The 26,254-nt window shown below is 37.9% G+C and overlaps 1 protein-coding gene across 7 annotated transcripts in view; it reads left to right on the top strand.

Annotated features, from left to right (window-relative positions):
- The window catches only part of MACROH2A1 (macroH2A.1 histone), a 46,208-nt gene that overhangs the window by 12,338 nt on the left and 7,616 nt on the right, over positions 1-26,254 (top strand). For 3 of the 7 annotated variants that reach the window (XM_066977043.1, XM_066977044.1, XM_048057160.2), the window contains 5 exons: positions 10,003-10,109; positions 11,647-11,844; positions 13,706-13,816; positions 19,771-19,870; positions 25,350-25,439. In XM_066977043.1, coding sequence (XP_066833144.1) covers positions 10,003-10,109; positions 11,647-11,844; positions 13,706-13,816; positions 19,771-19,870; positions 25,350-25,439 — 606 coding nt within the window. Of the gene's footprint in view, positions 1-453; positions 569-10,002; positions 10,110-11,646; positions 11,845-13,705; positions 13,817-19,770; positions 19,871-21,360; positions 21,452-25,349; positions 25,440-26,254 lie in introns of those variants that run through there. The other 4 variants (XM_048057161.2, XM_066977048.1, XM_066977045.1 and 1 more) reach the window with 4 other exon arrangements.

Here is a 26,254-nt window from a genome sequence, read left to right as displayed (position 1 = left end):
GACACTTGTTTGCCCTTGGAAAAAAAAAAAATCTCTTGAGTATATTTAGAGGTAGCAAGAACCGGGCCTGCAAGCGATTTCTGCTCCCCCTGCCCCCAGTCGCTTTCTCTGTGCTGTAAATAATTTTCATTTGCCAAAATGTCATAGCAAATAAGGAGAAGGAGAAGTTTATAAAACAGCAGGAGAACAGAAATACAGAAGAAATAAGACTTTGATTTATACTTGTTCTGTACTTACTGAAGTAAGGTAGGAGAAAAATGTCTGTTTTCTCCATTAGACTTTTTTTCCAGTGGGATTTTATTGCCCATTGTGTATTGTTGATCATGTATTCTGTCAAAATGTAAACTAAGCACCTTTTCGGTCCCAGGGTTAGAATTGCGTCTGAGGCATTCTGGTGCTTACCCGAGTTTTTGTTTTCAGGCTTTCTGATGTCACCAGAATCCCTTAATGGAGGTTCATGTGCTGGAGCTCAGTTCGTTGCATTTTCATCTTGATTAATTTTCGATGTGGAAAACTTTCTTAGGCCAGCTGCTGATTGGCTGCAAAATGAAAGTCCTTCCCGAATGCAGTAAGTTTAACTGCTCGCTTCAGATGCTCACTTTCCAACATGCAAGCTAATCAGCTTGAACTGCTGTTCACCTCTCGTGTTCTGCTCGCTGCTGAACATTTTTACAGGGTCACAGAGGAAAACAATGATTTGCCCTGTTTGTCAAAGCAGAAGTAAAGCTGAACTGCTTTCAGGCAGAGGGGTAGCTCAGAGGGCCACACTAAAAAACAAGACATTAGGTTAAAAGCAGATTGAAGTTCCAGGCATTTTGAGACAACATAATAGCGGTCTTTAGGGAGTAATGAAATTTAAGAAGGGAATTAATTGACAGTATCTATTTGATACAGTTGAAACGTATTCACTACCAGGATACATTTCTTCTATTTAAACAGGCAGCTTTAGAAACGCTAATCCCTATTACAGTGTTGTGCCACAAACTGTGTCCCAGAAGAGGTTTAAAATAAATTAAGGGGCTTGTAGGACCCATGCTCTATTTAAGCAAGCATGAAACTACCTCTTCAGATGCAGGGTGTTTTTAACATGGATTAATACTGGGCCTAAAATACAGCAAGGTCGCAGAGACCTTTGAAAAATACCTTTATAGAAAGCTCCTTTGTAAAATTCCTCTTTTACGTAAGGCTTGAGTCATTTTCTTAACAGAGGTGGGATTCACAGCTATGCTTTTAAGAAATGCCACTTTAGATTTAAAACTTTGCATTGTTATCATTTGAGTGGCTAACTTTCTTTCTGAACTAATAAAGGCATGAGTTAGTCTGCTTCAGATGTATGTAAATGAGGAGTTTTCTTTCACTGATAAGACTTCCCTTGGCTCCAGCCCTGTAAACACTTAAGCATGTGCCTGTCTTAACTTGTAGTCTCATAAATTTCACTGGCTCTTCTAGTTACAGAAGCTGAGTTTACACAAAATGACTTGCCAGGTCAGGGTCCCACTGTATTCTCCAAGCCACACAGATCAGGTTTGATGAAAAACGATAACTGAAAGCATTTTCACATAACAAAAGTCCTCACAATGCATACTGATTAGCCAGTATAGATATTTATTTCAGAAGGGTAAATATCAAAATTTGCATTTTGATGTGTCATATTGAGATAACGTACACAGTGGTAGGTTAGGGTTGTTGGGGCTTTTTTGTTTTTACATCTTGATCATGAATAACTTTATCCCATTGATAACTGTTAAATTCAAGTTATATTTTAATATTCTTAGATATAGAATTATATATTTTCTCTTTAGTAATATTACATCTCTTTATTTGCCTAAGTTACAACTATAAGTTACTGTTCAATTTAATAGTGGTGCAGTCATCATTCAAAAATGTATAAGGGGAAAGGGTGTTGCAGAAAATTCCTGCTAGGCTGAAGAACACCCCAACAGAAATTCCGTGTGAGGGTTGAAATGGGCCTCATACTAGATAAGAAATGAAATAAGTAATTTAAAAGCTGTGCTTTACCATTGATAAATTCCTTCTGTTGTAGGCAATTTTAAAATGCATGTTGGATTTGTCTTCTAAGAAATGTGTATTACAATTTCAGTGGAAAGAACTGGGGTTAACTGCCACTGTCCCGTTAGACAAGAGAGCTGATAGCATCGTTGGTCATTCCTTCAGGCCTTCCTTCTCTGACATGAAATCCTTGTTAACCCCACCTTGTAGAACACATGAAGTAATACAGGATATTGCTGCGAGAAATTAGCAGTAATAGCAGACTGAAATAAAATACACATGGTGTTTCTAACCTTTTAGACATTACAGCCATGCATGTAAATGCTTTCATTAGTTCATGATATGTTTTTTTATTCTGTCCTCAGAACGAGTGCTATTATTTTGTGTTCTTGAATATCCGTGGCATATAACAGCGGTTCAGTTGCAAGCAGCTAATCTGCAGGGTTGGAATTTATATGGGAGCTCACAATTTGAAGGGATCCTGGCTCAGGGCTGTGAAACAGGTTTTCAGCAATGTATAGCGCCAGACTTTTATAAACTTTGATGGAGAGTTTAAAAGAGTAATATTAATTTTCACTTGAATATGTCGGAGCTGGTTTGTTTTGTGACATCACAGGTAAGAGCTAGTTTTTTTCGTCAGCTTTTTTCAAAGTTTAGAGGTTCTTTCATCAAGTATTGTAAGAATGCTTTTTTTTTTTAATATTTTTTTCTGTAGGGATTATATAAGAGTGCCTGAACTCTGGTCACATTATGTGTTTGCCTTGGGTCTTCAGTCTTCTTTTCCACACTGTATTTATCTCTAATTTTCTTTCAGGGATGAAATTCCATATAGATTGTTAGGTGCAGTCAGACGAAATGCTCTGTCCTTGACATGAACTTCCTCGGGGAAGAAATACATTTAGGGGTTCTGCAGTGAAAGAGAGTATTTTTTAAATAAACAGGAGGTACTTTTCCTCCAAATTACAAAAATGTCTGTGATGTAGTGAGGCTTGTTATTGCAAGATGTTATGGATTCCAGAAATTTGAATGGTTGTAGAAAACAATTAGACACATCCATCGAAATAAATCCCATTGGGGGATACACATGAAGATAGCATTTCTAGCTTCAGAAGCCCCTAAGCTGCAGATGTCTGGTAGTGTTCTTGAAAAACAGCATTTTAAGTTTGCCTTTTCCTTTAATCCTCCGGAGAATCTGCAGTTGGGCACTGGCAGGGGACAGGTTATCAGGTTAGATGCATTTTTTTGCTCTGATGAAATTATAGCTAGATTAGACTACCCTTGAACACTCAAAGTAATAGAACATTTTACATGATATATTCTCCAGGCATAGATTTAAAAAAAAAAAAAAGTTGAATATTCTGTATAGTCTCTCCTCTACAAAAATATTTGTAACTATTTTTCTTCTAAATAATAACAGTTGTATTTGTGTGCAGATACATGTATTTATTGTGACTTCCATTGCCATCTTGGTACAAAAAACAAAGACTTGGAGTGGCGGAAGGACTTAGTGACAAGGATTTAATGAGGCGTAGTATTTTCGATAATAAATTTGGAAACCTACTTCCTCTGCTGTCAGAGGCAGCGTCTAATACAACCATTATCACCATCTGCCAGATCTTGTTGAAATGACTACACTGCAAAAACGAGAGCACAGCATATATGGATTGCGTCAGGTCGTTGTTTTGTAGAGCCCTTGACAGTGACTTGGATGCTTTTCTCCTCTTTACGTGGGCATGGCTGCACACACCCTTGCTATACGGAACCATTCCTCTCCTCTGCCCAGGGTTTGGAGTCACTCGAGTAAAATCCAAAATTTCAATATGAAGACCTGTCCTCCTTTTCTTTGCTGAATAACCTTATTAATGTTCACCGAGTGTCAGTAGATGATTGTCAGCTGCCACTTCTTTAATGTTTGGATATGCAGATTCCTAACATGTGCCTGCAAAGGTCAGAGACTAAGCGAGGACTGAGTCTGAAGACATCAGTAGTCTCCTGCACTCTGTAACAGCCAGGCCAGAGCATACGTGCTGCATTTGATCAAGTGACGTCTGGCAGCAGTTAAATTAATCATGTTTGAGTGTATTTCTAAAACATATGTAAACTCTTAGGAGTAACAGCAAAGTGTAAAATGCTGGGTAGAGGAAACTCCACAGAAACAAAAGGGTTAATTTGAGTTGGATAGGATTCTTTAAGTCAGTGGAGAAGAAATAGGCTATCACTTTTTAAATTAGTACTCAGTGTGACTGTTATAATAAATAACATTTGAGATTTAAGTTCATTTGAGATTTAGGTTCATTTTCAGGTTTCATCAAAAAGTGAACTCATACATTTTACAGATCAATATTTTACCAAGAATTTTTTTAAAAAAATTAGGAAGTTAAATAGCTTTAGATCTCCTACCCAAAAAAAAAAAAGTAACGGATTGTATTAAAGTGTGGAAATGAGAAAAGAGCTCAAAAGAAGTGTGAGTCAGATCAGAAGGCTCTAAGTGGAAGTGGCTTTTGTGGCCTGAACTTGGATTTTATGTAAACAGCAGTCTGTCATCTGCCTCACAGAAAAGCAAAACTTACAATAACTTGGCAAAGTTAACAGTTTCTCCTTCGAGGGGCCTAGTTTTGATACAGCTCAGAGACTAAAAACTGAAGTGATTTTTTTTATCGCATCCTAAGAGAATGATTGCTCTGTTGAGAGTTGAGGTTTCATCAAGGCTTGTTCAAAGCAGTAAAATTTCTTGAATTGATTTTCACTGCATCAAATTTCCATGACTTTGAACCGAGGCTGAGAACTGTTTTATTGGAATGCATACGAGGGAAAGTGTTATTAAATGATTCTGCCTTCACTGTTAGGACTGCAGATTCCAGGGGGATTGGGTGGAATACACAGAGAGAAGAATGCAGGAAACTCTTAACAATCTTGGTTGATTGGGGTTGATTGGGTTAAAACCTTCCGGAATCATGTAAAATGATTCTGAAGTCAATAAAACGCTGATGGAAGGATGATTAATTTAAAGTACAATAAACAGACTCCTTGTCATGTAGCTGGCTTTGTAGTAAATGCACGTTTTCTCAATGGAATTGTATCAACATTCATTTTGCTTTCATTTCTGGATATTGTTCTCAATTTTATTTTGAGGAGAGGCTTCAAAATTTTTTAGAAACCCCGGACTTGTTCCTTGTTGGAACTTTTGTGTTTAGAAATTGGCTTTGTGTCAACACGTCACCTGTTAGTTGTTAAGAGCTTAATTTTCAAAGCTATGATTTCATCTCCCAGAAGAAAAGGTGGACAAAGGGATTCGATGCAAACAGCGGTGTTTTAGCTCGAGACGTAAACCAAAAAAAAAAAAAAATAATAATAATTTTGGGATGAACTCAGACCAGATTGAATTGAGCATTTACATTTAGGAAGTACTACAGCCTAGAATGCGTGCTAAGCTGAAGGCTTTGTCATTTAAGCTTTTTAGTCAGTAATGACCAGTAATACTTTGAAAATTAGGATGAACGAACTGGTGTATTCTATATGAGTGGGAGAAGAATGCATTTACTTTTGTTTCCATATAGGTCTGCAGTTCGTACTGTGCCTGCTTTATTTATGTCTAATAGTAATTTGCTTTATTTTAACCTCATTGTTGAGTTCTTGTCCCAAAATCTGCAAGTGTTGTGAAACACCAAAGTAATGGTACTCAAGGCACAGCAGTACCACTGTGAAATAGGCAAATACAGATAGTGGAACTGGGAACTTTGTGGGATGTCCAAGAGATGATCAGAGGAGAGAAGTCTCCAAGTAAAGGATGAGGAACCTGTTCTGGAAATTTGCTTTAGGATGAGGTAACTATGGAGACTTCTAACACTTCTTGCTTGTGTTTGAGTAGGAAATGCCTTGAAGAGCTTTTCCTGTGGTCTTATCTCAGGCTTCATTACAGAGATACACAACCTGTTTTCTTTTCTCCTTTTAAAATGTTTAACTGAATTTTAAACAGCTCAGGAGAAAAAAAAAATGCTTTTGTTCAAGTGCTGAGAACAGGCTTAGACCAGTTTTGGTTACCGATATCCATTTGCCTAGTTCCAAATGTTGCAAAGGATTTTTTCATTTGATATAAATGACAATTTTGTATACATTAATTTTTAAGAGAAAATTTCCTAACATAAGATTTTCTTCCCACTTTAACCATTTCTTTTAAAGATGGAAAAGAAAAACATTAACTATAATTGTGTATTTTGAATCAAACTAGTGTGTTTATACTTGCAACGTAGAAGTAATTCATATGTGAATCTATCACATGCTGACATTACATTCCTACTTATTTCTTTCCTAATTATATGCTTTCCACAGCTTTTTACTCAACTTTTTCTTATAGTTGCAGTTAAAGCAATACGTATTGTTCTGCTTTTTGAAATATACTTAATAGCACAGAAGAAGTCATTTGTAAGTCAAACATGAAGAGTATCTCTTCTAGTTAACCTGAGATTTCAATAAGTAAAAACCAAAGAAATGTACTTACAAAAGCTTATAATATTGAAATATGTTTTTATTTTCTTCAAATATAAAAAACACGTTAAAAAGAATCTTCTGTAAAGTGTCTCATAGCTGCCTCTTGCTTGAGTGGTGGTGGTATAATTATTCCCTAGTGTGGAGTGAATATATGGAAGGAGTGGAATAGACATTATACAACTTACTTGCATCCTTTTTGTGAGCCCTCATTTTTTAAAAATTATATTGTTTTGGTCTTCTGGCTGGATGCGTACGTGCCAAGTGAATCCTCACATCATGGAAGCTCTTAAGACTTTTTTACTTTGACAAAAGCAAAGCTTTCTATCTCAACTTTGTTCAGTTGCATGAGTTGAGTTTTGAATATCAATTTGTTGTGAATTCTCTTAAATTGATATTTTCTTGTTTACATATTCAGACAGACTTAAATTGGTTTGTGTTTATAAATCGCAAACTTAGATGTAATTAAATTATTAAACTTGCTACAGTATTAAATATATATAGAGAGAGAGGGGAAAAAAAATCAATGCATTAGGCCCTCCATTTGACTGCCTGTGTCCCAGTCTAGTGATGCTCTCTGTCCAGGGATGCTGCACACTTTGTCCCAGTGTTGGAAGATGACCTTTAAGGAAACAACTCTTTCTTGACTCAAAGCTTTGAACCTGGTAGAAGGGAACTTCCAAAGCTGCCCCTAAGAAGGGTCTGACCAGAGAATTCAGGTCCAATCCCAATTTTAAATGCCTTTTTCCACCTTCTCCTCTTTCAGCTACACACCTAAATCCAGAGAGATTATTCTGAAAAGTTGATTCTACCTTACAGAGCAAGCTAAATTTTCATCTAATTTAAGATTGGTTTCAAACATGGCTGAAACACCATTTAAACCCTTCGAGCTGAAGTAGCGTAAAACAGATGTGAAAGGAAAGTTGGCCGCACGTCCTCTCCAGCCGAGTAGTTCGGATCCCATCCGGATCCAGAAAGTCTTTATTTCCAACATTTATAAGAGCTCCGATCTGCTGGGTTTGGGTCAGTTTTGTCTCTGTCAGTGATAAATCAAAACGTTGCTGCCTGTATTGGTGTCAGCCCCTTTGAGGGTCCCCCTTTGGCCAGATTTGTTCACCTGGCGTAGTTTTGCTGCTCTCTGCACGCCCCAGCAGTGCTCGGTTATTGTTGGAGAGCTGTGAGGAGAAGGCCAGAGGAAAAATTCCCCCCTCCGTGCCCTCCTCCTCTCCCAAAGCTCCTCTTTTGTGGTCCTCGACACCAGTGCAAAGCGTTCTGTTCCTGCAGAGGAAGTGGGGTACCTCAACTTCCCTAAAGGACCATTAGAAAACTGTAATTTCAAAATGAGTTTCCTGTCCAAGGAAGAGGGCTTAGCACTTAGAAGAACAGTTCTCCACTGTACAGGGCAGACATTTTAGTTTTATGAGGAACAAATAAAACATTCCTCTGTGCTTTACAGGCGTAACACTTTCTTAGGCCCTTTAGTTACGAAATGACCTGTCTGCATAGTTATGCTGATCGGTTGCAGAGAATAACACGGCCCGACTGTTCAGCCCTGCCTGACGCAGTAAAGAAGCGGAGGTGGGGGAAGCAGGGGCAAACTGCAAAGTGGGCTGCTGTTTGTGGCAAAGCCTTCCCCTGCTTCGCGGCCAGCAATAAAGTCTGAGATGCAAACAGAGCAAGTCCTGCGCTGGAGAGGTGGAGATGTTATTGCGGTGACACAGAGGCTTCCTGAGGTCAGTGGGGATGTGCGGGGTGTACCCCAGAGCACAGCTTGTCCTTCTGAATGTGGCACAGGTCTTCTGAATGTCTTCTGTCACTACAGGCAGCTGTGTGCTCGGCCAAATGCAAGCTAGACCTCAAATGTCTGAGCTGCGGCTTCTAAGAAGTACGTGGAAAGGATTATGCCAGCTTAATTCTGTTCTTTGGAGGTGTGGAAAGCGTAGTCAGGTTGACCTTACCCTGTTAATCCCGCTTGAAAAATAAATTAAAGTAATTCTTGTCAGCATGAAACGTTATAAGAGTTACTTCTGGCGGCTTAGTTTTGTATTCTGCCTTGCCCTGTAATACAGTAAATAGTGCGCTTTAAAAACAAAAAATATCAAAGGCCTACCATGAAACTCAACTGCAGAGCATCCTGAAGCAGCTGGAAGTTTTACAGTAGGTGTCATAACTAGCTTATTGTAGGACTTACAGTGAAAAATAATTGGTGAATCATGTTAAATTCAGTCTAACGAGAAGCCGTAGTCTGTGCTAGTACAGCTGAAGATTTACTGTGTGTTGCAGTAAAGGCACGTGGCAATGTGGCCTTTGGTTCTAGGCTTTCATTTCAGGATTACTGTCTTAATTTGCTCTATTTGCCTCTAAAGCAAGCTTGTGGTAGGGCTTTCATGGTGTAGTCAGTTGTTAAATGTGAAACCAATTTCATACACTAGTTCTGATGTTAAATTTTAACATTTTCATGTCCTACATATATATATATATATATTATATATATAAAAGGGGACATTTTCATTTCTTTTTTTCTCTTTTTCTCCAAAAGTTTACAGGTTTACAGAAGGTAGTATACCAGAAGCAATAGTGAAACACAGGCTTGTGCAGAGGATGAAAAGGTTTTGTATAATGGAGACACCAATAGCATGTAATTGCAAAGTCAGATAAACATATGCCATCTTTTTTATTGTTCCCCAGACTTTCTTGTAATTAATTTTGGTCTTTGCCTAAGGCTTGTTGGATTGAAGACAGATAAGTTAGCAGGTAAAGCTCCAGCCTTGCACTTCACGGATCCTTACAGGAGAGCAAGTTAATCTTTTCTAATTCAATAACAGTCATCGTATGCACAACTGTTAAACATAATTTGTCAGGAGTGGAATTTTTTTCTAAAAGGATGATTTACTAGGAGCATACAAGCATGACTTATCAATTACCTTTTCTGGACAAAAGCATCTTCTCAGAGACAGAAAATCATTAAGTCAGTGTAGCAACAGAGTTTGTATTTTTAGTACCCTAACTTGGACGTTGCTTCTATAATGTTACAAAGAAGGAACTGAGAACAGGAGCTTCTCCAGTAACAAAAAAGTAGAAGCAATGCAAGCCAGAAGTCACATTTGTGACAGGTTTGAGGAAAAAACTGTAGCTTTTGTACATCTAGTACTCTTTCCCCTTGTAGAAGGGGGATTGCAGGAAATAAACACGCAGTAACCTTGAGAACACTGAGAAGTCAAGAATCTAGAGGAAAGGCTTTAAAAGGACAAATATATATATTATATAAACGTTATATATAGTTTAGACCATAGGTCTTCAGGTGTCCATTCTGCCTTCAGCAATTATACATAGAAAAGCAAATGAAAATTTTAGGGTTAGATGCCTCATTGAGGGTATTTTGTGGCAGTCAAGAGTAACATACGATTCAGATAACTTTTTTGCTTGGATGCTAAATAACACATACTGATTTTTCTTAATGATCACAATGTAATTAAAAGGGGCTTACTCTTTTTTTTTTTTTCACAGCGGAAATTCTGGAATTGGCTGGAAATGCAGCAAGGGACAACAAGAAGGGTCGAGTCACTCCTAGACACATCCTGTTGGCTGTAGCAAACGATGAAGAATTAAATCAGGTAAGAAAAAACCCCACTGTGTGAGGGCCAGGATTTCCTTCAGGGCTTTTAAAATTGTCTTTCCATATAGCTGAATTGTAATTCAAGACCTCTGCTTATTGAACAGCCCACCAGGAAACAGCTCATTCACTCACTAGCACACTCGCTATGTAGCTAACTAGAGCAGTCAGTTTAATTATGTATTTCAGGACACTTAAGATGTGTGAAAATGCAAGGGAGCTCTAGTGTGACATTTGCTTGCACAATTACAGCCACTTCTGTTAAAGATTGGAACGTTGTTATAAGCTCTGTAGAGAAGTGGTGGAAATCTTGTGCATACTTCTTTGGTTGGTTTTTGTCTCCCCCTTAACCAGTTTAGGACTCAGTGGGACCTATCCCATTCCTACTGAAGTCTGTCATGACAACCACAGAATTAAAAGCTCTGTAACTCTTGCAAGACTGTGTCCTTTACAAATTTCAAGATGTCTAACTTAGCCAAAAAATAATTCAGGCATTATTATTACAGTGTTGTGGTGGCAGCCAGAGGCACTGGCCAGGTTTAATGTCTCTTTGTGTGAGGTGCTGGAAAAATACACCTAAAAAGACACTTTTTCCAACCCTGTGCATCATGATGGAGCAGGAAAAAAAAAATCCCCAAACCATCCTCCTTCTGTCTGAAAATTGCTAATACTTTCCATTCATCATTCTCTTGTAAGCTCAGAGCCTCAGTGGGTTGTGGTTGGGGAGCAGGGAGCAGTAAACGTGAATCGGAAGGTGGGAATACCTGAGGGACTTTGATATCACCGTTTGTATCCTTCCTAATACTGAATTAGTCCCAATTAGATGTTTAAAAAAATGGATTAAAGTGGTTTTAAATGCAGAACATGATTTATTTCACCTCTGCTTTTAAAGGCTTGAATGAACTGCACACTTTTGAGTATTGATCTGCTTTTCTTCAACTACATAAAGATTTTTTTGAAGAAAGACTTACAGGTATAGAGATTTGTATAAATGTTACCCTCCATTTGAAGTTTCTTTTTCTAAGAACTAATTTCTGTTTTAAAAAATTGCCCACTCAAGAAAATTCAGCAACAGAGACGTAATACTGTGTTGCCCACAGCATGGTACATATTGCAGTCCTGTACCATGGACTTCGGGGCCCCGTCACTCAAAAAACAGGGCAGCCCCAGCCACAGACATGAGGGCATTGCAGGGCAGCCTGTTTTCTAGTAGCTGGGTAAGCCTTCATTGCATGGCTTCACAGCTTAATGAAGAAACAGCTCTTGTGTGAGCCCAAGTGACATTCACAGTAACAAGCATATGTGCAAGAGGAATATATATTCCCTTTACAGTTACACCTTATTACATTACCTTACCTTATTATCAACTTTTATTGATATTTCATGTTTCATGTCTCTCTTCAAAGACATACGTTGAGAAACGTACAATAATTGATTAAAACTCAAGGCAATCTACAAAATTTGCAGTAAATGCCGTTTTCTGTTTATTGGTGAGTAAATGCTGGAATTTGTCATCTACAACTTTTATTTTTTATTAGCTATTGAAAGGGGTCACCATAGCCAGTGGTGGAGTGTTACCCAATATTCACCCAGAGCTGTTGGCAAAGAAGCGGGGGTCAAAAGGAAAACTGGAAGCCATCATCACTCCACCTCCAGCAAAGAAGGCAAAGTCTCCATCACAGAAAAAAACTGTATCAAAGAAAACAGGCGGCAAGAAAGGGGCAAGGAAATCAAAGGTAGAGTAATCAGTTTATTTGAAACACAAACTCGGTTATAGTAGCTGTAGAGAGCATCATGTGGGGTAGTTCAGGGATTTCAGTAGCAGCAAAAGCAAATGCCGAAGGAGGAGTGCTGCCCAGTCCCTAGGGTAGGTGGAAGAAGTAGCACAGGTCTCCAGGACAGGCAGGCAAGCCAGGCAAGACTCCTCAGTGTTTAGACTTGGTGTTTTTAACTCTGCGGAAGAAATTAAACTAATTCAAAAGGAAGTGTGGAGGTGAGAGAACAAGAGGACCAAAATGTGATTTTTCTTATGCTAGAAAGCTAGGAAGAACATGTAACTGCCTTTTTTCCATTTTTAATTTCAGTTTGTAGGAGTAGAGAATCTTTCTAATTTGTGCATGTGTAGTGAAGGATAATTCCTTCTGCAAAACTATTGTAAAGCAATAGGTTATGAAAGTAGGAAGAAAAGTACATATATTTTACCTGAAATTGACGGTGCATTTGAAAATGTTGCCTTCAAACAAAACTTCTATATTCATCCTGTATGTCTCTGTTATTGTTTACTTGGAGACTTCTGATTGTTTCACTTGGTTTTTTGAACTGTTGAATTTAATTTTCCCTTTTAGAACACCTAGTAGCTGACATCTCAAGTTCAGTGTTTCTAATAACCAAGCACTAATAATTTTCCTAAATCTGGATTATTATTTTTTTTCCTGCTTGATTACAAAAGCAGGAAGTCTGTTGTGGGGTTCTGTTTTTCTTCCATACAATACAATAAACTGTATTGTCTGCTTAATATATTGGTATTCAGCTAACAGTAAATTCCAGGGGAACTGAAATAGGACCCCTGAAAATCTAATTTTGAAAACAATTATGTAAAGTAAAGCATGGCTTCAGCTCTTAAAAGCACCAACATACCTTTGCATCAGTCATCTTAGCTGGTCTGCCACAGATTTAGTTTATATACTTTGGAAAGGAACCAGTAGGATAACATTGGCTTGCTTAGTGATTCAGGTGTGCTTTTAGCTTCAGCATAGATATCGGTGAGGTAACAAATATTTATGTGAAATCACAAGTAGTAGTTTTATCGAAAATTATTTTTGGCATCACTTGAGTTGATAACTGCAACAGTCAATTCACTATCTTCATGATGCATCTTTTTCAAAATGTTTTTATTTTTATTCAGTAAATCAATGCATTCCTGAAGCCTATCATTTTACTTCAGTTAGAAAATAAATAAAATAATAATGATGATTGAGGGGACTCCCCCTCTACAGTTTTACTGGCTATAAAGGAAAGTGATCAGGTTAAACGAGACAAAATTGTTCACTCTTTCTTATTGTTAGGCAGGTAGAAAGTAGAAGTATTCTTCTGACACTGGCTCTAAGGTCAGACAGATTTCAAAACCGTATTTCTAAAAATGTTTGGGAAACCTGTAATCGCCTCCCTTCACAGAGGGACAAAATTTGCGCTCTGACAAGCCAGTTTTAACCTTAGAATGAGCGTCTGCCCACACATAGATATGTAGGGGGTTTTGTTTGGTTGTTTTTTTTTGCACAAAAGTCATTAGAAAGCTGTTAAAAATTTGTGGTTGTTGATATTTTTCCTTCAACACTTAAGACAACTGTCCCATAAATAGCGTACTATCATAGGCAAGAAAAGCACATATATAGATATGCAGACTTTGAGGTCAGTTTTGTTATTGATTCCTTCAGCTGTTAGCAGTTACTTTAGACTTAAGGATAAAATCCAAATGCCAGTTTCTGTACTGGCATTTTATTGCCTGGTAAGCATTTATGGCATGTCATATATCTTAGTGTTATTAAACAGTGTTTTTCTCTTAGTCTTGAGTTAACTAATTAACTATATTTTTGGAAGAAGAAGCAGGGAGAAGTGAGCAAATCAGCCAGTGCTGACAGTACAACAGAGGGAACTCCTGCAGATGGTTTCACAGTCCTGTCCACAAAAAGTCTGTTTCTTGGCCAGAAGGTATGCTTATACATTTTTATAAATGAATACCTATTTTCAGTGCTGCTTAGGGAATAGCCCCTCCCACCACCCCCTTTTCCCCAAAAATGTCTAGGCACAATTGGTATTTCCCTGTTGAGCACATGTGGGGGTGTGTGATATTAGTTTTTGAAGAAAGAAATTCTCTGAAACAACTTCTAGAACACTTTAAAAATACATGAGTGAGTCTTTATGTGCCTACGTAATTAAATATTCAAATAGAAGGAAAGCCTGTGTGCTTGTAATCTATCTCACCTTATTCACAGACGGCATAATTGGAACTGCTAATCTTTTGCCAAAGGTGAAATTATTTTAAGAATGAAATGGCTCTTCTGAAGGGCATCCCTCTTCATTCCTGTTGTGAAGGATTTACATTTTTTAATCAAAACCTACTTTAGACATTTGATTATAGTAGTTTTGTGTTTTGTTCTGTTTTTTTTTTTGTTTTTGTTTTTTTTTTACAAAAGTTAATGCTGTGTAATAATGAATGATGCTTTTATGAAAAGCTATAAGTCAATGATCCTTTTTTCCCTGTGAATATGCTTTGGGACATGGGGTGGTTTAATACAAATACTTGTGTTTAAAGAGACAACTCATTTAAAGAGACAATTCAATAAATTAATTTGGTCTTTTATCTTGAAATCTGCCTGTAGTTTGCCATACAAAATTTTATTAAGTAAAACTGCATCTTTCTTCTATCATCCAGTAATCAGATCATTGTGTTGTAAGCCATAAAAGATGAACCATTTTTGTCCATTGTGGAATGTATCCTCTGACTCGTTTTTATTTCATGTTGAGGTTGTTCTCCATTTACCTTTCCACAACTTGCTTACTAAGTTTAAGATGCATGAAAGTAACATTATGTCTTGCAAGACCTCGTTTTCCCCAGTTAAATTTGCAGCTAGAGCCAGATTGTTGGTTTGGTAGGTTTTTATGTTTTGGTAGGCTTTTTGCTGTTTGAGTACTTCTACGGGGGGTGGTTTAGAACATATTTTTAAAAACTTTTTGATGACTAAATTGGAACCCAAAACTTATAAACCAAGTTACTGGTTCAAGAAGGCAGGTAAGAAAGAGTTTTATACCTGACTTTGAGCTCCTTGTAGTTAGTTACCATAGGAAACCTGTAATCAGAACTAATGTGCTCTAACGAGGCTGGCCTACAAATCAATGGGGCTTTGCTGTTGGGCTCAGAGGAAGAAAATCGTGAACTCCAGGACTGCTTTAAGCAGTGGTGAGCACAGCCAGTGTCTGTCGGAGAGCTTTCCAGTGAGTACCTTGTACTGGGAAATGGACTTTCTGGCTTTCTCGTTCCCTTGGAGTGCAGCCCCCTGTAAGGACATGGGGTGCTATGTGCCCATCCTCATACTGGTTCTTTGTCTGTTAGCCCCGCATTTTTTCCACTGACGTGAGAGAGCCAGGTGTTAGGCTGTATTTCTAACACAGTACATGTAAATAAGAGAAAAATGAAAACCAGTTTGGCTCCTGTGAGGGAATAGTCCAAATGAAATGGATGATTTTCTCAGGGGTGGAAAATGTACAGATGTTGTTGAGATATTTCAAGCACAGATTATATTTTGCTTTTGACTCCATGAGAGAAACCCTCTTTAGAAGCAGTAAATGATTAGTATAAACATCTACATAAAAAGTAGGCTATGTCTAACAAATATACAAATTTCCTGTATCTTGTTATGTGGGAGTTTAAAATGAAATTCTTGTTTGTGTTGACTTACTCCCAAAACAGCATGTTTAGACCAACCTGAATTCTTTCAAGCATCCATGTTAAGACTGAAAATGGGAAATCCTACAATGCAAAAAAAACTTCACACTGCAGTGATCAAAAACATTTCATTTAGCATAAAAACAAAAAGGCACCCCTGTTATGCTGGCTCATTCCTAGAAATGTTTTTAAAGTATTCTACAGAAATTATTTTCCAAACGTGCATTTTCCAAATCAAAATATTGATTTTCTTCTGTTAAAAAAGGCAGAATTAAAACTTTCAGTCATGGATCCAGTGGGACCTCAGTGCTGCCTGTCTCCTACACTTCTGATGGGCCAGGAGGTTTCTGGCTGAGCCAGGGAGTCTGCTGCTGAGTGCAGGGTTAGCAGACTGGGAGCTCACTGGTGGTGGTCGATAATTATTTGTGACACATGGTAATCTCAGGTAATTGGGTTTCTATTTTGGAAATTTACAAATGAAACGTAACAACATCTTTAAAAACTGTAGTGACTTTGAATCAACTAAGTGCTTCTACTTAGCTACATGCAATTGCTGTTTAAAAGGATAATAGTGATATTTAAAACGTTTATCAAAGTCTGTTAATTCTGATGCTTAACAGAAAAAAATCTGTTTAGTTGTAGCTGTCTTAAATTAGTGCCACATGATTTTCATAAACACGATGATAAAAGAATTTTCTTCAACAGCTGTCCTAGACAAGCGTTGTGGTTCAATTCCTTAGGCTCGTGCATGCCGTGTATTTTCAAAGGACATGAAGACAAAAGGTGACTGATTGCCTGTTTGGAGGAGGACCTTTCTTCCATTTAAGATAGCTTCACTTTTAAAGAGCATTTTGAAGGAAGGAAAACCTTCTAGTCTGTTGGGCAGGGAGAAAAGCACATTCAGGTGGTTCACATGGAGGCCTGGAAATACGACTCCTGGCTTCTGGAGCTGGCTGATTCTGAGATGCTGTGAATCACCTCATCTTTCTCTGTTGTCTTCCTCATTTGTGAAATGGAGACACAGCTACACTCTTCACATGGATGGCAGGAAAGCTTAATACGTTAAAACGTTTTGAGCTGTTCAGCTGGAACGCAAAAATGATCGTATTGATCACAGCTATTTAATTTGTCTTGAATTTGTACATACAGATTTTCAGTGTACTTTAGTGATCTGCGTTCTCTAATAGAAATGTAAACTACAGTGCAAACACAGACACCTAAAACCAAAAAAAAAAAAGTGTCTTTTGAACTTGATATCCTTGAACACCTTTACAGCATGTCTCTTTGGTCTGCAGAACCGCTGTCTGCTAGAACAGCAAATAATTTGCTAGATGTGGAGAAGGAAGAAAATAATCTTGGTCTTAGCAGCACATAATTCAGAGCTTAAAGCAAATATCTTTTTTCTTGTCCTCACATTTGCAGAAGGGGAAAGGAAAGGTTTTACTCACAAGAATGGCTCTTCATACGTCTAATATCCCCAGATTTAATTAATGAAAAACACAATGGAAAATATTGCTAACCTGAGTATTGTTCAGTTTTTCACTGTTATTGCTTTAAATCTTAAGACAACAGCTGACATTCAGCTAGAAGTTCCTGAAGATCAGGAAATGGCTAAGAACCCTTCAGTTATACTTGCAGAAATGTGTTAGTTCTACACTATACAATATTAAAATCCAGTTAATATTTAAATGATTGCACATCCTACAAATGACATCCCAGTGGAAATGTGATATTCTGCACGTTAGCTAGTTTAATTTTCCTGAGACAGTTATGGAGCGGAGGCAGACTTGTAAGACCTCAAGCCTAAGCATCAGGGTTTGGACATTCAGAAAGATCTCAGCTTGTTGGTCTGCAAAAGGCACCTCTAGTTTTCTGTATGAAGCTCAAATCAGAAAAAGTTCCAAGAATTTAAAGGTAATTCTGTCTGAACTAAGAAATGCAAGGCTTAGCTCAGTAGAAAGTACCCATGTATGTGCCAAGTGCCATCTGCATTTTATCTAGCATTTAATGTAAATATTACCTAAAGATATATCCATTCTTTATTGCACATGTATGAGCAAGTTGTTGTATGTTGTTTTTTGTTTTTTGTTTTTTAGAGTGGCCCTTTAGGGATTCATTTCTTCTGTCTAAAATAAATGCTTCATACTATTGAGTAGTAAAATTGAGCAATTACTCAATGGAGTATTTAAACCTATAGGAAAACTTTTGGGTTTTACTGTACTACTTGACAATCGGCTAACAGTACATTGAACAGTAAATGCAAAACTCAGCAAAATAATGCTTAGCTGCCAACACATCATCAGTTATGAGCAGCTTTTTAAGCATTTTCTTATTCCTGTTGAGTTGAAGCTTTAATTGCCAACTGGTTGCTTTGCAAATCCCGTATATGAGTAGGTGCAGAGAGAGTTTAAAAGTCTGAAAGCAAGATGGTAGTCAGCCAATAAATCTGGGGCAAAAACTTTTAGAATATAGGGCATTAGGGATCAGAAAGTCACTTATAAAATGAATGAAATGTGCTTAGGAACATACTAAAATTTCCACAAAACAGTCCTTTGGTGTGTGCATGTATTTTGTTGATTGTTTTTTTTTATTTCAAAATTCATAGTTTCTTTAACATTTTGGTTTGACTTGATTTGACTTTTTTTTTTAAACAGCAGTTGCTTGTAGTCAAACTCAAGACTCAAACTCAAGTATGAATAACTCACCAAGTGTGAAGTATTAAAGGATTCTAAGCTATTTGGAAAGTAAGCGTTCTTAGATTTGTTACAGACTCCCGTACAGACTTATACTTAAAACAGGGCTGAATTACACTCGTTTTTAGCCAAAATCACCCTATATTAAAGGAACATCGTTTTTTCACGTAACATATGCAAAATATATGATATTGCAGAAAAGCAAGGTCAATTCATGTAATCAGATGAATGAAACGGAAATAGTTTTATCCATAAAACTTAAATAAATGTATATTGGCCTCCTTAAATGACTATTCATTTGTATTGGTTTCATGAATTGGTTTGTATTGCCACTAATAAACTCACACATGGAGAAGATATAAAAAGTTAAGTTTACAGAATGTGGATTACAATCCACGAGATGAAATTCAGTTATTGATGAGATTAATTGCCATGCCTGAATGTATATGTTAAGCTTCACATGTTGAATCCAGTGGGCTTTGGACATCAAATTGTCTCAAATTATGGAGTTGTTGCTGTGACGTGGGTCACAGGAGACACTCGAACCGTCAGCAGCAAGGAAATCGTGCCATTGCTTTACACCTCAGCACCAGTCAGTTACCGCTTATGGTCTGTATATTCCATTGGCTTCTTACCTGTTTGTAAATCTTGCTCAGGAAGTGATGGTAGAAGTTGAAATCTCTCACATTTCATTAATTCTTCTCAGAACACATGGTGTGGATGTGAGCTTACTCTGTAGATATCTATGCTAACTTCCTCACCGTAAGCCAGTAAGAAATCCTTCTGATGTCGTAACAAATAGCAATTGAGAGGCGTGTTTAAAATGCAGGGGTGTTACTTGGAGTTAATGGGCATTAATGGCTGGGGTTAAAATTTCTATTTTCATAAATAACGTGAGGAAGTAAGGCAAATAAAATAATAACTAGAAGTGGGAAGCACATGAGTGTGCCTGTTTGCAGTATGTTACTGGTCACAAAGCCAGCAGAACTGGGCATGTGAAATGTAAAGGTTTTGCGAAGTAAAAGAAGTGTGGCCCCTTGCTAGGGTGGAGTGAGCTCTGGAGCCAAGAGCCTGCTTTCCTGAAGACATGCTCCAGTTTGCTAGCTTAAATAAGGAAAAGCGGTATCTTTCTTCCAGCTTCAGTGCTGAACAGTCACAGCACATGCATGTGACTAATGCAATTAATGCATGTGAAATTATTAGGGTGTCTTTCATCTATCCTTTCAGGAAAAACAAATAGCCCTTTATAATGCTAAAATAAGAATTCCAGATAGAAGACAGCCTAAAGCTGAGACAGAGCCTTGTTAGTAGGTACATTTACTTCCTCCTGGTGTGAACAATGTTTGAGTCTTGTGTTTGAATATTATTTTTTTTGGATAACAACCTTCCTTATGACCTGCCTTTTATTTTGCGTATTTGTTTGCAGTGATGCTATCTCCATCTGTGTTGCAAAGCTCACTTTTCTGCAGCTTCTCTGTGATTTCCCAGCTGTCCTGTTATTTCCCACCTCATGCTTTTCTTTTCAGCTGAACCTTATTCACAGTGAAATCAGTAATTTAGCCGGCTTCGAGGTGGAGGCCATTATCAATCCTACCAATGCTGACATTGACCTTAAAGATGACCTAGGTAAATGGGGCATGGGTTGACACAACTAATGGTCACATGGAAATTATGGAACCCAGAATTTACTCTGTAGGGTTTCATACGTTGAATAAGAGCCAAATTCAAATCTTCCAAGTTCTCTTTTGTTGAAGAACTATATTCACAAGACATTTTTACCAAATCTGAAAACTTGCGGCTATTGCTAATCTTCAAGCTGAATTCAGTTTAAACAAATTAAATTCTTTTCCATAATGATCGTATGTGACTGTTAGCTATTTTGGGGGGTTTCTTATGTGGCTTCTTTGAGGACTAAAATACTTTTTTTTTGTCAGGTTGTTTTCAAAATAAGCAGTTTCTCCATTCTAACTGCAATCTCTGTGTTTTTTGGTTTTGTGGTTTTTTTATAATCAGAGTAGGCATAACATTATTTAAAAAGGAATGATTAAATAATTAACTATCCTCATTTTTTTCTGTCTTGATTTCATGTTTGATTCAGTCAAATTATGTTTCCATTGTGTTTAAATTACTCCCTGTCACATTCTCATTCAGCTGAAAACAGAAGCTGATATTACACCAACACTGAACTTGCAGATATTATCATCGATGGGGTATCACTTTTAAACATCTATCTTGTTACAAATTGAAAACCAAATCCTGCTTCAACTGTCTCTTCTTCAGCAAATGTCAAAGAAAAATTAACTTCCCTGCATTATGTACTGCCTTCCCCTGTTACTTGATTAGAGCTGCTGCTGTCTTTTTTTTAAACTTCCTTAATGGAATGCAACCCATAATTCTCCTACTACTGCATTTCCTATGGGAATGTTCTTATGTGATTTAATAAGAAAAAGACCTAAGAAAGCTAATTTTTAAGTCAGTCTTTCTCTGAGATATGTATATTTTTACGTGTCTCGGCCTTTACAACACATAATTAGAGAATATGCCTTGCCTTTAAAATATAAGGTCAATCACTTACATGTTTTAAATCATATTCAGTAAAACCCTGCAAATACGTGGTTTCTTCCATATGAAGGAGACTGCCATTTTTAGAAACAAAATGATAACTTGCTATTCATATGAAGATTAGCGCTTGTCAGCTTATTGATGCTGACAAAATGGAGAAACTAGTTATTTTGTTTGGCTTGATGATCCTGAATTTCTTTTTTTAAACAGATTCCGTATTTTAGTGTCATGCTTTGTGGGGAACTAGTTGTTCTAGGTTTCTGCAAAGTGAAATGGGGAATAAGCTGATCTTAAAGCTTTGGAAATGATCTCATTTGATTGCTCTGACTTGTCATTTTAACATTGATTTGATCATGTCGTACTCAATATTCCTCCTCCTGTTCCCTACACCCCTTTCTCTACACACACCTGCACACACAACTCAGCATACTCCTTTGGCGCAAGGTTTGGAGATGTAAAGGTAGGAAATATGGACGTTGGTACATGTGTAAATGTAGAGCCTGTGCTGGGTCTCTGTCCAACGTGGTTGATATACATCTGTTTACCTGTTGTAGTTGCAAGTTGTACAGGCTGACATTGCCACGATCGACAGTGATGCTGTCGTTCACCCGACAAACTCTGACTTCTACACCGGTGGTGAAGTAGGTAATGGAAAGTTCAGTGCTGCGGAGTTTGTATGTGTGTGCATGGTCAATCAGCAGCCACAAGCTTGTTGTAGCTATGCAGATTTGCATTTATTTCTCACTTCCAGCAGTCCTGACGGATAGTAAAAAGAAATTAATTATTGCAAACTCAGTAGGCATTTCTGATTTGTATCACCAAATCAGATTTTCAGAAGTAACGATAGAACGCACTATCAAAATCTGAAGTGCAAGAACAGTATATGTGCAATGCAGGCATGTGAGCAAGGAAAATGAATTACCACATTGCTTGTTTGGCATGTTAAATGCCTGTTTTCAATACAGTTTGAGTCTCGATCTTTAGATTTCTGGCCACTTCCAGTACGTTCTCTCCATGCCAAGTTTCAGATGTTCACATCTGACATGCTGGATCTAGCCCACGTGTATTTTCTGAACTCTTTTAAGATTGATTAGCTTTTTTCATGCTTTAACTTTTAGACCAATTGCCTTTGTAGCCCTGCTCAATGGTCCTTACAAGCACATGGCTAGAGATGCAACACACGTTTTTCATATGGTCGGTCATCTAAGCTGCACTGATGAAAGAAGGCATCGTAATACAGCATGACAGACATCTTAAATTATATCTCTGGTTTGCTCAGGGTAACTCCTATCTTGGTAATACCCTTCTCTAAGTACAGTATTTTGAAGGATTTCATAAACAGGCAGCAACACTTTAACTGAACTGCTGTAGTAATGTGAGAAGGCAAATCAGAATTTGGGCTGAATATGGAAGTTGCTGATAAGGGTGATGACACACCGTGCTTTTTTAAAGAAAAAAAAAGAAAAGTCACATTATCCCAGCCTCTGTTTTACATCTCATCTTAACTCATCACCACCGTGCAAAGGGTTAGTTACCCTTTGTGCCGGAGGCCCTGCTTCAGTGCTGGCTTGAAGGGCACTTGTCCTGCTACAAGGCGGGCAAGCCTTACACAGCTGCTGTTTCTGAAGGAGCTACTTTCTGAGTAATGTGCAGAAAAATGTAGTTCTGTGTAGCCTGTCGGAGCGGGAACAGCTGTGACTTGGCTGGCTAAACATTATGCAGAGACATTAAAATAAAAGTGTCATAATACCCTGTATCTAAAGAATGTGCTTCTAAAGTCTGTCAGACTCATTTAGCTAATGTGCTCGTCTCCTGTCCTTTGACAAAGAACTGCTTAAGAAGCTACCCTACAAAGAAAATTGTCTCTCAAAGCCGCACTGCTCATACCTTAGCGTAGGTTCCTGTTGCCTCTGACTGCTGTAAGAAAGAATAGAAGTGCACAAATGCCTAGCTTCCAGTGATTAACTTTTACCCATCTAAATTTTTTTTAATTTTTTGTTGTTTTTTTCCCTAACAATGTAAATGTACTGGGGGCTTATCCTGAGAATTTTAGAGCCTAAATTTCTGCTAACGCTGTTTTCAACACTGATACCAATGCCTGCTTGGAAAGCATGAGATAATGACCTTACTCTCATGGGAGTGGCACATATTTATGCCTGTGAGCAAATAAGCTGCTAACCTTGAAGCTGTGAAGCAAGACTTCCATCAAGAAACTTGCTAATGTAGTGGAAAATGATTAAATACAGTATGTCCTTTCCAAGATGAGCTAATTTATGACATAGTTCTGAAATATAATTTCAATATAGACCATTACTATTAAGCAGAAGAAGGACGTATTTAGGAGAGAATGCAGAAACCATCACTGATTCATACCCCATACTACTCTTGCTCTTCTTTGCACCATATCTGTGAGAAGAGTGCTCCATGAAATAAACTGACAAGGTTGTTCATTGCTGTTAATTATAAATTAATTCCCAGTAGAAGGGAAAAAGTGGTCTTCCTGGATTGAATTAAACAAAACTAGGCTCAATTCCATTAAACGTACAACAGCTTTGCAATGGCAAAGAGATGACCTAGTTAATAGATCTTTTCTGTTCCAAAGTTCTATACAAGGCTTAATTACGTTTTGCCTTGAAACAAGAGAAATTAAGGATTATGAGCATCATGGGGTTTAGAACTGATTGAGTTCATGGATTCACGGGGAATATAACTGGAATTATATACACGAGTGAACAGGGATGATATGGAAATACACAAACAAGAATATAACTAGGATGGAGAAGTGCTTCTTTCCCTCCCTGACAGAGTGATTTCACAAGTCCCTGGTGTCAGCCACACCAGGTAAATAAGTTGAGCAAAGGGCGCTGTGTGTCGTGCTGCTGTCTGCGAAAGGCAGTGCCCTTCGAAGCCCCTCCGTCCCGGGGGGATCTCTGTTCACAGCACGCTCTCTTAGGACACCTTGCTGCTATCGATAAAGCCATTACTGTCTTGCCTAAGAGATTTGCTGGGCGGTGCCTCCCGCTCTGTTGTACAGGTAGCTCTCAGTTTCAGAAAAAAATCTCAGTGAGGAATTTGTCTAAATAACCTTAGACTAAAGTATTTACACAAATAAGCTTAAACGAGTACATGGAGCAAGGTGTACTCTGACATACGCAGTCTGACCTTGCAGTCCGACTTCTGGCAAACACCAATTGTGAATTGGTTATGAAGAAAGCAGAATATGAGATATGTTTTTTAATTATCCTCAGCTTTTGTACCCCAAAAGCAATAAACCGCCAATCGCAAAATAGAGGTAGGGTCACACGGTCAGTTTTTGAACGAACAAATGCCTTGTTTTCAAGAAACAAGAAACTTCTAATATTCACGTTGGAAGAAATTCAGCAACGGTGTCAAAACAAAAGCTTCTGGCAGTCCTCTTAGTTGTTAGAGCCATAGCTCTGTACGTTAAACTGAATCTTGGAGGAGGGGCTCTGCTTCCTTGAGCATACAATATGTGCACTTCCATCAGAAAATGCGGTTTTTTCTTTCTTCATCAGTGAAAGTAAGGGGTTTCACCAAATGAATGTCTAGATCTTTAGAGATCCTATTCTGAATTTTTGGAAATCAGTTTTCAAAGTAATGTCTCAAATAAGAGCCTTTATGATACCACTGCTTTTTACTTATTTACCTGTATATTTAATAAGCACAGTACAAAATTATTTGGGATGCTTATGTAGTTAGGAAAATGCTTTCTTGGGCTGTTTTTATTATATTAATATCTAAAACTAGAGCTGCAAAATAAGATCTAAACCATTTAGTGATGGACTGCCTTTGTAAATGGCATACCTTTTGGTTGCCCTGATAATGCTGCACAGCTCTTCTCCTCCCAAAATGACTTTGTCCAGCTCCTTAGCTGTAGTTAGAGAAGTTCATTGGAGGAATATGTTCCTTAGAGATTCTCCTTATTTCTGAGGCTCTTCCTCTTGGTTAAAGGTGGCTCAACAAGCTGGGCAGTTACCAAGTAAAGCAGCCCGCTGCACTCACGAGACTGTTTCATTCCTGGTGCCACCTGTTGGGGTCAGGGACCAAGATCAGGTGAGTCTCAAATTCTTATTGTGGCAAATGGCTCTTTAAAACCATTTATAAGAGAGAGGGGAAATGAACCTTGACGGCAGGAATTATGAACCTTCACCACTCTTGAGCTAGCACGTTCTTTTGCAACGTTTCACACTGACAGATGCTTCTGATAAGGAAGGAGATAGGGACGTCATGTCAGATGTTTTGACATGAAAATCACGGTCTGAGAATGTTAGCAAGGGATTCAGACGTGAGGTTTTTGGGTTCTTAGGGTTGTCTTTTTTGGTTTTTCATTTTTGTTGTTGTTGTTGTTGTTTTTAATGAGTAGCTAATTCTGAAGTCCCAAAAGGTTTAGATCTTACTTTGCAGTCCCCAAAAAACGTTTGGGCAGAAAAATCTAGACTGATGTAATTGCAAATAATGATGAGTCATGTGTCTGCCGTGGAAACCTGGGATCAGAGGAGTAAAATAACAATTCTCTGTTCAGGGAGCACTTTGGAAAAGAAAGGCGGCAAGGAGTTTGTGGAAGCTGTCATTGAGCTTCGGAAAAAGAACGGGCCCTTGGACATAGCTGGAGGTGAGGCTCTGCGCTTCGGAAACCTGCAGGGAAAAAAAACACTGGGGTCACGAGATTCAACGTCTGCGGCGGTCCTCGTCGCAGTCAGCTGGCCAAGCTCATTCTAGCACACCTCTTGGGTTCATGGTGTCCGCAGGCAACTCTGCTGGGTTACACGGTACTTGTACTCTCCAGAGTTAAAATACACACAGTGCATCTTAAGTAACCATTACCAAAGCAAGCAGCAAATGGTGTGGTGATGTAACATTACAAGTAAAAACAGGCTGTTCAAGGATACACACATACACAAAGAATTTTGATTATTAAGGGCACAGGTCATAAAAGCCATTAATTGGATGCTTATTTTTCAGAACAGTTGAGTCCAACTCTGTTAAACATCTGCTTTGCTAAAAAGCCACTGACTTTCACTGAATTTAAGCACGTGCCTAAAGTTAAGCAGCTGTTGGGTAATTGGTCTAAACAGTGCCAAAATCATCACTGTAGAAGGTTATGATTTTTTGATGCCTAGTTATCAAAATTTATGTAATATCTGAGAAAAATCTACTATAGGAGTACTAACGTTTGGTAATGACAATTTGACACCATCTGTGATATTGCTGATACATGTTGTTCATATAGAATGCTGGTTCTGCCATCTGTGTTTATGCTATAAAAATAAATAGAGTGCATGCAGTTTTGTAAACGCATTTTGACTAAAGCTGAGGGGGAGATGTAAAACTTCAGCTATGGCAGGAAAAAATATGACTGTTTACTTCTGGTGCTTAATACAAATTTTTCCCTTGCTTTTTAAAATTTTTAATAAGTTTTTCTTGGAA

Source organism: Anser cygnoides, chromosome 14 (genome assembly GCF_040182565.1).
Source record: "Anser cygnoides isolate HZ-2024a breed goose chromosome 14, Taihu_goose_T2T_genome, whole genome shotgun sequence".
NCBI lineage: Eukaryota > Metazoa > Chordata > Aves > Anseriformes > Anatidae > Anser > Anser cygnoides.
The sequence above is the reverse complement of the archived record's forward strand: the minus strand, read 5'-3'. Positions and strand labels throughout refer to the sequence as shown.